Here is a 16,741-nt window from a genome sequence, read left to right as displayed (position 1 = left end):
CTACATTTTAAAATCAATTGTGTTTCTATTCAAAAAGCAAATGATTGGAAAAATAAAAGAATATCCTTTATAATAGCACCAGGAAATACAAAATATAAGATAACTTTTAAAAGTTTATTGGCCGGGCGCGGTGGCTCACGCCTGTAATCCCAGCACTTTGGGAGGCCGAGGCGGGCGGATCACAAGGTCAGGAGATCGAGATCACGGTGAAACCCCGTCTCTACTAAAAATACAAAAAATTAGCCGGGCGCGGTTGTGGGCGCCTGTAGTCCCAGCTACTCGGGAGGCTGAGGCAGGAGAATGGCGTGAACCCGGGAGGCGGAGCTTGCAGTGAGCCGAGATCACGCCACTGCACTCCAGCCTGGGCTGGGCCAGAGCGAGACTCCGTCTCAAAAAAAAAAAAAAAAATAAAAAAAATAAAAGTTTATGAAAATTGGAATTAAAAGATAAAAATAAAAAATATATACTTTATTTATCAACATGAGCTTTATCAAGTTCAAAACACTTTTATAAAAAATGATACCAGCCATTTAGTCTATTCCTAAAGAACTGAGCATCCTGGGAACTCAACCATGGCAGTGTCAATGTAGTCTTTTTTCCATTATTAATTGAAGAGAAATGGTGTCCTTTGCACATTTTTTTATAATTAGGAAATTAAAATAAGTTAGAACCGGGTATATACCCAAAGGATTATAAATCATGCTGCTATAAAGACACATGCACACGTATGTTTATTGCGGCACTATTCACAGTAGCAAAGACTTGGAATCAACCCAAATGTCCATCAGTGACAGACTGGATTAAGAAAATGTGGCACATATACACCATGGAATACTATGCAGCCATCAAAAAGGATGAGTTTGTGTCCTTTGTAGGGACATGGATGCAGCTGGAAACCATCATTCTCAGCAAACTAACGCAAGAACAGAAAACCAAACACCGCATGTTCTCACTCATAGGTGGGAACTGAACAATGAGATCACTTGGACTCGGGAAGGGGAACATCACACACTGGGGCCTATCACGGGGAGGGGGAAGGGGGGAGGGATTGCACTGGGAGTTATACCTGATGTAAACGACGAGTTGATGGGTGCCGATGAGTTGATGGGTGCAGCACACCAACATGGCACAAGTATACATATGTAACAAACCTGCACGTTATGCACATGTACCCTAGAACTTAAAGTATAATAATAATAATAATAAAAAAGAAGGCAACAAATCAGGGCTATAAGGTAGATGCCTAATGATTCCTCATCAAAACTCTAGCAAAATTGTCCTTGTTTTATGAGAGAAATAAGCAGAAACATTGTCATGGTAAAAAAGGACTCTCAGGTGAAGCTTTTCCAGAGAGTTCTTACCTACTGCCTAGTTAGAGCCAAAAACTGAGATAAAAGGTATTGCAGTAAAGGAAGAGTTTAATTACAACAAGGTAATCTAGCCAGTAGTACAGGCGATATTTTTCAAAGCTGCCTCTCCAAGAATTCAGGGACTAGGATTTTTAGAGGTTGATTTGGTGGGCAGGGAGTTACAGAATGGGTGCTGCTTATTGGTTGGGGATGAAATTGTAGGAGTATTAAAACTAGTTTTCATGCCCTGAGTCAGTTCCTGGGAAGTAGGGGAGTCACAAGATCAGTCAAGTCAGTTCCTTGGTTGGTGATATGGTTTGGCTGTGTCCCCACCCAAATGTCATCTTCAATTGTAGCTCCCAAAATCCCCATGTGTCATGTGAGGTAATTGAATCATGGGGTCTGGTTTTCCCCATGCTGTTCTTGTGATCGTGAATAAGTCTCATAAGATCTGATGGTTTTATAAATGGGAGTTCTCCAGCACATGCTCTTTTGCCTGCCACCATGTAAGATGTGACTTTGCTCCTCATTCACCTTCTATCATGATTGTGAGGCCTCCCCAGCCATGTTAAACTGTGAGTCAATTAAACCTCTTTCCTTTATAAATTACCCAGTCTCAGGTATGTCTTTATTAGCAGCATGAGAACAGACCAATATAGTTGAGGTTATGGGCCACTGGTACACTTAGGGTCAGTTGGTCCATTTGCAGCAAAATCTGAAAAATATCTCAAAGACCAGTCTTAGGCTTCACAACAGTGTTTGTGACTGCCAGCTACTATGGAAAAGCAAGCTAGTAAACAATGGCAGGTTAACGATGCCTATAGCTTAGCAGAAAAGTCCACTTCCACATCTGCTGTTAGTCGTAGGTCCTCTTCAATTAGGGCACAAACAAGATGAATTTCTGCCTTGAAAATTGATGTGGATGCTCTGTGATTCAGGATTCACCGCTGACATCATATCATCTCTTTTAAAATGAGTTATCCATTTGTAAAGTGTTAATTTATTTTGAAGCATTGTCCCCATAAACTTTTCATAAAGCATTAGTGATTTTACCATTTTTATACTGAAGGTTGACCATAAATTTTTTTTTAGCATTGAATCATTTTCTTTTTTAAAATTTCAACTTTTATTTTAAATATGGGGAATACGTACACAGGTTAGTCACAAGAGAATATTGTGTAATGCTGAAGTTTAGGGTATGGATCCCATCACCCAGGTTGTAAGCACAGTACTTGTTAGGTCACTTTTTTACTCCTCCTGCTATAGTAATCCACAGTTTCCATTGTTTCCATATTTATGTTGATGTGTGCTCAATGTTTAGCTCCCACTTGAAGTGAGAACACGTGTTATTAGATTTTATGTTTCTGTGTTAAATTCACTTAAGATTATGGCCTCTAGCTGCATCTATGTTAGTGCAAAAAACCATGATTTTATTATTTTTTATGGCTACATAGTATTCCATGGTATGTATGTACCACATTTTCTTTAGCCAATCTGCCTTTAATGGGTACCTGGATTGATTACATGTCTTTGTTGTTGTAAATAGCACAGTGATGAACATAGAAGTGCACGTGTTTTTTTGGGTAGAAGGATCTATTTTCCTTTGGGTATGTACCTAGTCATGAGACTGCTGGGTCAAAGGGTACCTCTGTTTCAAATTATTTGAGGAATTTCCAGACTGCTTTCCACAGTGGCTGAACTAATTCACATTCCCATCAACAGTGTAAAAGCATTTCTTTTCTCCAAAACCTCACTGGCATTTGCTGTTTTTTGGCTTTTTAATAATAGTCATTCTAGCTTGTGTGAGATGGTGTCTCATTGTGGTTTTGATTTGCATTTCTCCAATGATTAGTTATGCTGAGCATTTTCTCATATGTTCGCTGGCTGCTTATGTATCTTTTTTTCAGAACTGTGTATTCATGTCCTTTGCCTATTTTCTAATGGGGTTATTTGGTTTTGCTTATTTATTTATTAATTTTTTTTTTTAACAGATTCTGGAGACGAGATCTTTGTCAGAGGCATAGTTTGGGAATATTTTCTTCCATTCTGTAGCTTGTCTGTTTGCTCTGTTGATAGTTTCTTTCACTCTGCAGAAGCTCTTTAATGAGGTCCCATTTGTCAATTTTTGTTTGTGTTGCAACTGATTTTGGGGACTTAGCCAAAAATTCTTTCCACAGTATGGACATTTTAATGATGTTGATTATTCCTATCAATGATCATGGAATGTTTTTCCATTTATTTGTATCATCTCTGATTTCTTTTAGGAATTTTTTTTTTTAGTTCCTTTTGTAGAGATCTTTCACCTCCTTGGTTAAAAGTATTCCTAGATACTTCATTTTGTTTGTGGCAATTGCAAGATTGTTTTCTTGATTTTATGCTCAGCCTGAATGTCGTTGGTGTATAGAAGTGGTACAGACTTTTGTACATTGACTTTTGTATTCTGAAACTTTAGTAACGCTATTTATCACTTCCAGGAGCCTTTCGGTAGAGCCTTTAGGATTTCCTAGGTATAGAATTATGTCAACAGCAAATAGAGATAGTTTGACATCTTATTTTCCTATTTGGGTGCCTTTTATTTCTTTCTCTTGCCTTATTGCTCTGACAAGGACTTCCAGTCCTATGTTCAGTAGGAGTGGTGTGAGTAGGCTTCCTCATCTTTTTCTAGTTCTCAAAGAGAATGCTTTCAGCTTTTGCCCATTCAGTATGATGTTGGTTATGGGTTGGTCATAGATAGCTATTATTATTTTGAGGTATGTTTCCTTAATGTCTATACTATTGAAGGGTTTTATCATGAAAGGATGTTGAATTTTATCAAAAGCTGTTTCTGCATATATTGAGATGATCACGTGTTTTTGTTATTAATTTTGTTTATGTGGCAAATCACATTTATTTGTGTATGGTGAACTAGCCTTGCATCCGAGGAATAAGATTACTTGATTGTGATGTATTAACTTTTTTATGTGCTGCTGGATACAGTTTGCTAATATTTTGTTGAGGATTGTTGTGTCTATGTTCATGAGCGATATTGTCCTGAAGTTGTGTGTGTGTGTGTGTGTGTGTGTGTGTGTGTCTGCAAGATTTTGGTATCAGGCTGATGCTGGCTTCATAGAATGAGTTTAAAAGGAGTTCCTTTTCTTCAATTTTTTGGGAATAGCTTCAGTAGGATTGGTACTAGTCCTTCTTTGTATAGCTGGTAGAATTTGGCTGTGAATCCATCTGATCCTGGGCTTTTCTTGATTGACAGGTTTTTAAACTAAAAAGTTGATTCAATTCAGATTACTGATTAAATTTCAGAAGTTGATATTGGTCTATTCAGAGTTTCAGTTTCTTCCTGATTTAATCTTGGGAGATTGTATGCTTCCAGGAATTTATCCACTTCCCCTAGATTTTCTAATTTGTGTGCATAGAGTTGTTCATAGTGCTTTCTGAGGATTTTTTGTATTTCTGTGGAATCAGCTGTAATTTCACCTTTCTCATTTCCAATTGTGCTTATTTGGATCTTCTCTTTCTTTTTCTTTGTTAATCTAACTACAAGTCCATCGGTTTTATTTTATTTTTTTAAATGTCAACTCTTCCTTTTATTGATATTTTATATAGATTTTTTACATCTCAATTTTATTAAGTTCTCTAATTTTACTTATTTCTTTTCTCCTGCTAGTTTTGGGTTTGGTTTGTTGTTATTTTTTTTTTTTGTATTTTTTAGGTTTTTTTTTAGTGCAAAGTTAGATTGTTAATTAAAGATATTTCTAATTTCTTGATGAAGGCATTTGAAGCTATAAACTTTGCTCTTAACACTGCTTTGGCTGCATCTCAGAGATTTTAGTAAATTGTGCCCCTATTTTTATTAATTTCAAAGAATTTTGTGATTTCTGCCTCAATTTCAATATTCACCCAGGAGCTATTTATGAGTAAGTTGTGTAATTTAATGTATTTATGTAGTTTTGAGAGATCTTCTTGGAATTAATCTATTTTAATTACACTGTGGTTTGAGAGTGGGCTTGGTATGATTTCAATTTTTGTGAATTTATTGAGGCTTGCTTTCTGACCAAGCATATGGCTGATCTTAGAATATGTTCCATATGCAGATGAGAAGAATGTATATTCTGTGGTTGTTGGGTGGAGTGTTCTATAGGTGTCCATTAGGTTCAACTGGTCAATTTTCAAGTTTAATGCAGAGCTTCTTTGTTAGTGTTCTGCCTCGATGATGTGTCTAACACTTTCAGTGGAGTGCTGAAGTCTCCCAGCATTATTGTGTGGTTGTCTAAGTCTTTTCTTAGGCTAAAAAGAACTTGTTTTATGAATCTGGGTCCTGCAATGTTGGTTGCATATATATTTAGGACAGTTAAGGCTTATTGTTGGATTGTACCCTTCATCATTATGTAATGTCCTTCATTGTCCTTCTTAATTTTTATTGCTTTTAAGTTTGTTTTATGTGCTGTAAGAATAGGGACTCCTGCTTTTTTTTGTTTTCTGTTTGAATGGTATATCTTACTCCACCATTTTATGTTGAGCCTGGGTGTGTCATTATATGTAAGATGGTTCTCTCGCAGATGACAGATGGTTAGGTGTTGTCTTTTTATCTAGTCTGCTACTCCATGTCTTTTAAGTGAAATGTTTAGCCCATTTACATTTAGGGTTAGTATTTATATATGTGGTTTTTGATCCTGTCATCATGTTGTTAGCTGGTTGTTATTTAGACTTGATTGTGTAGTTGCTTCCTAGTTCCTGTGGGCTATTTGCTTAAGTATGCTCTTGTGGGAGCAGGTGTTGTTCTTTCAAATTTACGTGTAGCACTCCCTTAAGGATTTCCTATAAGGCTAGTCTAATTGAAACACGTTTTTTCAGCATTTGCTTGAGAAGGATTTTATTTCTTCACTTATGAAGCATAGTTTGGTGAGATATGAAGTTCTTGGTTGGAATATATTTTTCTTTAAGAACACTGAACATAAGCTTCATTTATGGAAGTTTTCAGAGGGATAAGACTGTCTATAGAATGTTTGTTATTGAATTCTTGCTCTTGGTTTCACAGAGAGAAGAATTAGTTTTTCGATGTTGTAGTTTGGGCTGCCATCCCCTAGAAGGCACTTGAGAGCAATGGGCCATAGACTCTGAGCCACTTGGCTCCTTTGTGCAGCCTCATGGTTGTGGCTGTGCTCTGTGGTATTGGGACAGAAGAGACATCCTCATCAGGTGCACTCCTGGGCGTTGGTGGAGCCACCTGTGACCACTCACACTGTGCCTGCGATTTTGTTTCCATTGTTGTTATTCAGACTTTCAGGCCATGAGGCTCCTTTAGTGAGAGATATGGTAGGGAGATAGGCCATACCTTTACAGAACCAGCCCTGTGTGTGTGTTGGCAGTGGAGGGATTGGGGGGACATACTTAGATCCCATAGCAGTCCATAAACCTGTAAGACTCACCCCTTTCAGTTTTTTGAGGGTGTGAGCTCCACCCTCATTCAAGTGCCAAGCCCAGATCCCAGCTCAGCACTCCTGAGCTGTGGGCCTCAGCCCTGGGGCCCCAGGACCTGCTCATGGCTTCCTTCTCCAGATGCTTAGGTTGGGTTCTGGGTGTGCTGGGGTATCTGAAAGGCTTTCAGGATGCCAGGATATACTCAGGTGGAGTAGAGCATCCTGGTTGGGCCATGGAGGCTACCTACAGGATGGCCAAGCAGGGGCCCTAGGCTGGCAGGCAGGTGGGCCTGCAGGACAGACATACCCCAGCCCCACAGAGAAGCAGGCCCTGCTTTCTTCCTGGTGGTTAGTTGGGGACAGAGTCTCTCAGAGGGAGACAGGTGGCCCTGAGGTGTGGCCAGGGCTTGCTGGAGCTGACCCACACTCGAAGGTCCCCAGCTTTGCACTTGGTATAGCTCCATCTTTGTCTAATCTCCAGGGAGATCCCCTTTCCAGCTCAAGCGTTGATGGGGATGTGGGGTTCCCTGCAGCTAGGATTCCAGAGGTCTGAAGTAGGGACTGGACAGTCCCACAGTTCCTTCTCTCACCCGTTCGCCGGGTGCATTTTGGGCAGGGAACTAGCCCTGTGTTCAAGTACCCTATGCAGGGTTCTCAGCTTCCTCCCTCTTCAGCCTCAGTGTTTGAGTCTTTTTGAGTCTTTCCTTCATCTGCATTCAATGTTTTTTCTCTCCAAAGATCTGTTCAAATTATGTTGGTGTAGTCAAAATCATGTTCTCTCTGTGGGGGTGGCACTTCCTGGATGCATCTGGTTGGCCATCCTGCCATTCTCTCTCTCACCATAAATTTGATGTTTCTTATTGCCTCCATTTTGGCAGAATCCATGTTGTTCTTATAAGGGCTCTTTTCAAACTGATGTCTTATTCTTCATAGGCATAACAAGTTTAGACATTACAAGTAAGTATAAGTTTGTTTGGTGGAAAACAGTTTTGAAATCCATGCTGCATTAGTCTGTTTTCATGCTGCTGATAAAGGCATACCTGAGACTGGGCAATTAACAAAGGAAAGAGGTTTAATGGAGAACTCATAGTTCCATGTGGCTGGGAAAGCCTGACAATCATGGCAGAAGGCGAAAGGCATGTCTCACACGGTGGCAGATAAGAGAAGAGAGTTTGGCAGGAAAACTCCCCTTTTTAAAACCATCAGATCTCCTGAGACTTACTCACTACCATGAGAACAGCATGGGAAAAACCTGCCCCCATGATTTAATTACCTCCCATTGGGCCCACAACATGTGGGAACTCAAGATGTGATTGGGATAGGAACACAGACAAACTATATCACATGCATTTTTAAATAATACACATTTCCATAAAAGTTTTGATGACTTTTCTTATTTTGTGATAAATTAATAAAGTCCATACAATATTTCAAAACACTGCTGAGATAAAGTAACTTAAATATGAAGGCAAATGATGTTTATGCATTTAAAGTTTCAGTATTCTACAGACATCAGTTTTTCAAAGGTTTATTTATAGATTTATGCAGTCTATGTAAAAATTTCAGCAAGCATCTTTAGAATGTTACTAGCTAATTTTATAGTTCACATGAATATATATAGTACTGAGAATGACCCAAATGATTTTGAAAAATTGGAATGAAATTAAAGACTTAGACTACCATATTTAAAGATCTTTGTAAATACACAGTACTCAAAACTTTTGTATCAGTGTAAATAAGACAAATGGATCAATGTAACTGAATAGAGAACCCCAAATTGATGCACATACACAGTCAGTTGTCCATTGCACATGTGTGAAGAAGATTTAATGGGGGAAAAGAAATCTATTCAACAAATATCACTGAAATTATATGATATGCATTTTGAAAAATAAATTAACTTTACTAGCTTATATTATACAAAACTTAATTTGAAATGTACCTGTCAAAAATAAAATGAAATCATATTGGAGAATAAAAGAAGAATTTTATTGTAATGCAAAAAGGACAGATTGTGATCCAGAAGAGTTTAAACCAAGTGGTAAAAAGCTCACCTTACAGTATTTACAGCACAGCTTATAGAGCATAAAGGAAGAAATATTTTGATCTTTTTCATAATTGGTGGTTATACATTAACTTTTTAATTTATTTTTTGGAGAAAACAAAGCTGTTTGAACAGAATTGTCTATAGCTGATGAGTTTGATTTTACAGATCTTGCTGAGAGGAACGTAAAGTTTACATTTTGTATTTATGATTGGTAACAGCATTTGGGAAAATCAAGATGAGTTAAGTTTTGGTTATGTGCTCATAGGCAGTTTGTCTTGGGGTGTATCTAAACTGTGGAGCCTATTTTTCTTTAACAATCATTAGCATAAAAACAAAAGATAAAGCCATATAGCTCCTGGAAGAAAGTACAGAATAATAATTTAGTTGTAGGCAAATATTACTTAGGACACACAGATAGAATGCATGAACATAAAAATGGTAAATTGTACTCATTGAGTATAAACTTGTTCCCCAAAGAGAGATAAGAAAATGAAAAGGCATGCCACAAACATGGAGAAAGTTCAGCATATGCTGAAAACCTTTCAATAGTTTAGAGAAGAGAGTGTTGCTGTCCTTAAGTCTTTGTAATATTTCACTTTTATATTGTCCTTATACACCAGGAATACATAAGGGTGGGGGAAATAGTCAGAGACAATTTCTCATGCATCACATTATGACTTCTGTGGTGAGGTTCCAATACAGTAGGAATTCTTAAACGTCGTTTACACATGTAGGATAGTCAAAAGGTACAGCCTCATCCCCTCCATCCATGTATAATGTTCAGTTCATACAGAATTTAGTCATAGTGTCTAATTTGAAGAGCAATGCAAACTAAAAATTTTCAGGAAGAATCCTTTTCTAAGTGGGCACTGGGCTAATGGATTCACTTATTTGGCAGGTTATGAAAAGGACATAGAGGAATTACTGCTCAATTACTTCATATTCTGCAGTCTAAGTGCTCTAAGTTGCTGAGGGTCAGATAAGTTCCTACATCTCATCTATTTCTCATTCATTGTAAATGAGATTCTTTAAGCATTTTGTATGTTCAAGAAGTTTACTGGAAGAAAGCAGAGAAACCAGCAGGGGAGGCAAGAATTGTGATAATATGAAATTATTATTTGATGTAATACAGTAAACGGTTTTCTGACACCTCCAGAATTGTTGTGTACGTCTCAGAATTGTAAGCCTTTTCTCTACATTAAAAATAAATTTCTGATTAATCTGCAGCTTCCTTCCTGTTCTTGGTCCAAACATTTCCCTAAAACATTACCAAATGGTAGCTCTAAATTTCCTCTAACTAAACATAACAAATATATTGTATCAAACCCACCTACATATGCAAACATTTAACCTCCTTTTCTAAGGCTATGTGAGAGGTACCATTCTTCCAATTTGAGGTAGGTCTTTGCATGTGAGCCGTGGAAGGTGGCTCTCATCACCTCTCCTCTTTTCAGCAATCATATGCTCTTATTTATCCAATTCTCTCTGACTTATCAACAATCTATTTTTCTCTCTATCAAATGGTTCACACCAACCTCCAAAGATGCATTATTTTTCCCCATCTTAAAAAAAGAAATGCTTTTTTAAAATTTAATTTTTATTTTTGATGTATATTTTCATTTTTAATTGACTAATAATTATATATAAGGGATGCAATGTGGTATTTTGATATATGTACACTTTGTGGAATGATTTATCAGTCTAATTAACATAACCATCACCTCATAAAGTTATATCTTTGCAGTAAGAACATTTTAAATTTATTCTTTCAGCAATTTTGAAACATACCACATATTATTATTGACTGCGGTCATCATGTTGTACAATAGTTCTTGAAAATTTACTACTCCTCTCTAACTGAACCTTTATACACTTTGGTCAACATCTCCCCATTCCCCAGTTCCCCACCTTTCACCCTTTTCAGCCTGTGGTAACCACCATTCTACTTTCTACTACAAATGACTCTAAACCCTAACTTCCAACTCTAAACTTCCAACTTCTGCCCTATATTTTCTTGTTTGTACAACTTCCTGTAAAATTTTATGTGCACAACTTTTATTATTTCCTAGCCTTTAACTTACTCTTTAGCCCATGCCAATATGACTTTTTCTTATGCATTTCAAAAATAGACAATCTTTTCAAAAAGTCATTTGTAACCTCCAAGAGACTGAATCCATCAATATTGCTTAAAACTATGTTTCATTAGATCTGTCAGTAGAGTGAAATTATGAATCAATTTCTTTGCCTTCTTTAGAAATCAATCTGTTTTTTCCTATATAGGTTATTTTTGGTCCCTTTCTTTCTCAGCATTTACCTAGACATCACGATGAGTTTCTCAAAACCAGATGCTAGACCACCTTCTTTCTGTCAGTATCCTCACTTGCTGAAGCATCTATTTGTGCTAATAGCAATAATTCAAATATTCCAGTGATTTCCAAATAAAATAATAGTCACTCCAATTTTTCTCAAATTGTTCCCTTGCTCTCTGAAACTACTTTTTCATCTCTTTGCTAAATAATCATCTCTTGGACCCTTCAAAGGCAGGCACCTCATATTGGTCATGACCTCACTTGAACTCATTCTCTTCCCCCATAATCTGGTTCTTCTCCAATCATCCTTAGGTACATGAATGACATATTCCATTCCAGTGCACGTACCAGAAACTTAGAGTTATTTTGGAGTCATAAATATTATCAAATTTCCATCCTGTATAACTTCTATATCCATCAATTTCTCCTTATGTTCACAGCTTAAAATAAAGCTGTCTCACCCTTGAAGTACTGTTGTCAGTGTTCATCCAACTTACTTATATTTATTCTTGCCACGTACAATCTGGTCTTCACATTGCTGCTATGCCTAAATTATCCTAAAACCTTTCGGTGGCTCCATATCGTGTTAGCACAAATTTGCTTAAAATTATCTGACCACTGTGACCTCAATAGCACCATCTCACATCACCTCCCATGTTCCACCACACCTTGAAGTTTCCAGACACATTGTTGTCACCTTGAGGTTACCTTGTTGTTACGTTGAGATTACCAGACACATTGTTGTAACACTCTGTTGTTACCTTGACTATGCCTTGATCCCTCTCATTTTAACATGTAAAGATTCCTGGATGAAAAGTGTTTTTTCTCCCCACCCCAACACAGATACCATAGTTATCTTCTATTCAAACAGTTGTCCTCAGAACAAACATTTCTTCAGGAAATCCTCTCTGACAACAAGAGATTAATTTATTTTTTCTTCATGTGAACTCATCACTTGGTACTTTTGCTTTAAAGCACAAATCCCAGTCTATTATTATATATTTGCTTAATTTTTTAGTTATTATTCTATCCCCCCACCTCAACTAGACCACAATTTCAATAAGAACAGGAATGATGTCTGTTCTATTGATCACTTTATGCCTAACATGTTTTTCAAACAGTCAGAACTAAATATGTATTTTGGAATGAATACTTTCTCTTTTAAAAGTGTTTAAATAAATCGCCTAGCCACAGAATTTAGAACACCCAGAGTTCGTGTACTTAAAAACCATTCAAACACTCTAGAATTTTTCACCTTTCTAGGTTCATTTTGATTTAATAAATGAAGATATTCTTCTATTCATGTAAATTCTTAGGTTACATTAATAGGATACATGTTTTTGAGTTAACCTGCTTTCTATTCTAGTGGGATTTAACATCCTAGGAATTCAACTTTCTCTATAGGTCTTTCATCATATCTGCAAAGGAGGTCTGTTATGCTTAGGTCACTGAGCTGCTTAAATACTCTCCATAAATTTCAGAAGTTTATAATTTCTGTGCCATATCTTAGCTGACAACATATCTTGTGTTAAAGCATCTTTCTCATAAAGTTCTGTTTTTGCCCAGTAGAAAACTTCTGCCACTGCTAGGATCCCAGACTGTGAGCCTTTGTTATAAGCATGGTAAGTAATAAAATCTTCTCATGGTCGCTTTGGCTAAATTCCAGAGAGTTCAATGGCTTATCCTAAACATTATGTTGTTTTGTCAACATTCTGCAAAAAAGATTGACATTTCTCTCGGCTTTAGTAGCATATAGAGGATTGGAGGGCCTTTGCAAAAAAGGTTGAGGTCAGAATTAGAAAATATTAAGGCTCACATGGTGCACTAGAAGTTACCTTGTCTATAAACAAAAAACAACACCGCCAGATTATCTTCAGGGTTCATATATTAACTATTTTATACAGCAGAATCATATTCTATGTCACGCTAGAATATAATTGTAAAAAAAATTAAAAACAATTATTTTTCTGTGAGCTCAAACATACATCTTCTCGTAATTGTATCACACATACATAAATCAGAAATAAATTTTAATAGTGAAAGCATCAAAGATAAAAGATTATGCAATATTAGGATATAAAGTAATAAATGAGGATTAAGTAAAAATGTCAGGCCTTGTACATCAAATGGGTTACATACTTCCACACATCCAGGATAAAACTATTGTGTTTAGAATTCTCCTCTAAAAGCTCAAAGTAAAACTAGCTTTATTGTGTGTGTCTTTTAGTCATTCAAATTTTCTGTAGATACATTTAGATAATTTTACTCTTTATCAAATTACATTCACCATTAAAGAAGGATGATTTATTCTGTCATTTGGGAGTATATGTTTATTCAAACATACAGGCAATAAGAAATATCTGAAAGGAAATACATTTAGTTTTTAGTAAGAATTGATACAATAAAAGAATTTTATTTTCTTCCAGATTTTTTTGATATTTAACAATAATTATATCAAAATAAATCCATAACTAATACATTAAAAATAACGTTTTAAACTTTGAACATGGCTTTCCAGTTTTTGTTTCTTGCTCATAAACCTGCAATAGCTTCCACCATGGCAAAAATATTGGCAATAAAATGCCTTGAAAAATTACTAATTTTAGCATAGAGTAAGTATTATATATATCTGCAGTGTAGAATACAAATAAGTTCAAAGCAAGAGATCATATTCACTTCGGTTTGAGTCATATCTGAGAGTGTTTTATGCAAAATGAAGGATTGTAATAAATAATAATAACAAATAAATAAGGATTATAATAATAAAGTATTGTATTTAAAAGAAAATGTGAAGCCATGTATTATTTTAAACAAAGGAATACCAATGTTTGAAAGATCAGATTGCTAGCAGAAAGAAAGAAGTGTGGAAAATGAGAAACATTTGCTCCAGGCAGGTTGCAGAAAGAATACTGAAAAAAAAAAAAGAGTGCATATGAAGTAAAGAAAAGAAATCAACAATATAAGAAGGCAATCATTTGCAGCAAGGGGAGGTTAGTTTTCTAGATTCAAGCTTGTCTGGTTGAGCCACCATACAGAACAAAAAGTACATGGATAACAACAAAGTCTTAGAAAAGATAATGAGTCTAATTTTAACAGTGATTTTTGAACATTGAATGGCAATTCCTTCAACATTATGGACAAATAATTCTTGTTTATTAAATAAGTTAAAATTACTGTTCGATGGATAGAAAGTTTTAGTTGTACAAGATGAATAAGTTCTAGAGACCAGCTGTACAACACTGTGCCTGTAGTTAACAGTGTAAAGAGCACTAAAAAAATGAATAGAGTTGATCTAATATCGTGTTGTTACCACAGTTATCTTTAAAAGCGTCATATTAGTTTTACCTAAATCCTGTATTTATGTCTTTGTGAGTTCTCTAAGATTCAACTATAAAAAGCTTACTAAGGTATGTCTTAATTATATGACTTCTCACATGGAAAAATTCAGCTATAATCACTAACTTCCTTTTAAGCTACTGTTTTGCAGCCTCTTCAGAAGTGCATACAAAGTAGAATATGAAAGAAAACTATCCCCAAATCTGCAATATGATTTGTTTCTGCAAATATTTACAAGACTATGATATCAACATTTTGGAAGACTATGTAAGACATTAACGGACATCTACATCAACTTGAAATGATGCAGCTATAAATTTCATCTCCTATAATTTTTCATTTTAAAAACCTAGTTATTATTAGTTGATAAACCTCTGAGTCAAGTAACATTGAGACAAACACGAGGAAAACAAGCACATCCATTTAATCTGTATAATTTCTAAAGAGAAGAAGAAAGACTTAGAAAAACACTACAATTTTATTTCTGTGGTGATTCCAACCTGTGATAACTGAGAACAATACAAATAGAGATTTGAAATTCATGTTGAATCATGAATCATATGTCTGCATCTCTCAAAGTCTCCAATAGCTCCAAATTCCAGGTCTCTGAGTTTATCCTGCTGGGATTCCCAGGTATTCACAGCTGGCAGCACTGGCTATCTCTGCCCCTGGCACTACTGTATCTCTCAGCACTTGGTGCAAATACCCTCATCCTCCTCATCACCTGGCAGAACGCTTCTTTGCAGCAGCCCATGTACCTTTTCCTTGGCATCCTCTCTGTGGTTGACATGGGTCTGGCCACTACTATCACGCTTAAGAACCTGGCCATCTTCTGGTTTGATGCCAAGGTCATTAGCCTCCCTGAGTGCTTTGCTCAGATTTATGCCATTCACTTCTTTGTGGGCATGGAGTCTGGTATCTTCCTCTGCATGGTTTTTGATAGATATGTGGCTATTTGTCACCCTCTTCGCTATCCATCCGTTGTCACCAGTTCCTTAATCTTAAAAGCTAACCTGTTCATGGTGCTGAGAAATGGCTTATTTGTCATCCCGGTGCCTGTGCTTGCAGCACAGCATGACTATTGCTCCAGGAATGAAATTGAACACTGCCTGTGCTCTAACCTTGGGGTCACAGCCTGGCTTGTGATGACAGGAGGCCAAACAGCATTTGCCAGTTTGTCCTGGCATGGCTTGAAATGGGGAGTGATCTAAGTCTTATTATACTGTCATATATTTTGATTCTGTACTCTGTACTTAGACTGAACTCAGTTGAAGCTGCAGCCAAGGCCCTGAGCACTTGTAGTTCACATCTTACCCTCATCCTTTTCTTTTACACTATTGTTGTAGTGATTTCAGTAACTCATCTGACAGAGATGAGGGCTACTTTGATTCCAGTTCTACTTAATGTGTTGCACAACATCATCCCCCCTTCCCTCAACCCTATAGTTTATGCACTTCAGACCAAAGACTTAGGGCAGCCTTCCAAAAGGTGCTCTTTGCTCTTACAAAAGAAATAAGATCCTAGAGACCTTCTCTGTGACGTCCATGAACCTCAGCTTCTCCTAAACTGGATAGTAAAATTTCAAAGAGGATAAACGAGTAAGTGCATACCTTTGGGATTCCCTTTTTATATTTGTATGTAAATAATTGTGAAAGCTTCAGAAAAGATACAAAAAATCACAGTAGCCTAAAATATTGACAAAACCTAAATATATAAATATATTTGAGAATATGGAAGAATTTTCTGCCAAACCAAATTGGATTTAAAGAACTTAATGATTTATCTATCTCACAAAATAAAAATGAATATAATCACACACCCACACATACACACACACACATACATTCAATCAGAGAAATGAGTGATTGGGACATGAATTATAGGTCATGCTTACACATCGTTAGCCGTAACTTGGGAGCAAAGTCAGTCTCCCTGAACAAACATTACTCCAGTAATATGGAATATAGAGGCCGGAAAAGAAAGCAATTCAGACAAATAAAGTCAAATCAGAAAATGATGAGGATTTAGGTGGACTATGAGATGACTCAGCTTGGACAGACAGAACCCAAAAGGTTCATCTAGCTAGAAGGATCTGGTGCTTGTGCCATTTGCCTCCCCAGATTTGCCCTCTGTCCTTTGTGCACTGCTCTGTAAACTGGAGGGCTGACTTTCACATATTGTAAGCCCAAACTCCTTTGTCTTTTGGTGTTCAGTTGAATTGAGCCAATGTGATGCCGTGACAGATTATAGTTCAAGAGGAGAGAGCATTTGGGCTATTTATTATTCTAC

General features: G+C 36.6%; 1 protein-coding gene across 1 annotated transcript; it reads left to right on the top strand.

Moving 5' to 3' along the window:
- Positions 1–15,003: 15,003 nt before the first annotated feature.
- LOC126935120 (olfactory receptor 56B1) lies at positions 15,004–15,976 on the top strand. Its single transcript, XM_050756328.1, is given in 3 exon segments — positions 15,004–15,583; positions 15,586–15,915; positions 15,918–15,976. Coding segments are annotated over 3 exon segments (969 nt in total).
- Positions 15,977–16,741: the final 765 nt, after the last annotated feature.

The sequence above is a fragment of the Macaca thibetana genome, chromosome 14, assembly GCF_024542745.1.
Source record: "Macaca thibetana thibetana isolate TM-01 chromosome 14, ASM2454274v1, whole genome shotgun sequence".
In the NCBI taxonomy this organism is placed as follows: domain Eukaryota; kingdom Metazoa; phylum Chordata; class Mammalia; order Primates; family Cercopithecidae; genus Macaca; species Macaca thibetana.
The sequence above is the reverse complement of the archived record's forward strand: the minus strand, read 5'-3'. Positions and strand labels throughout refer to the sequence as shown.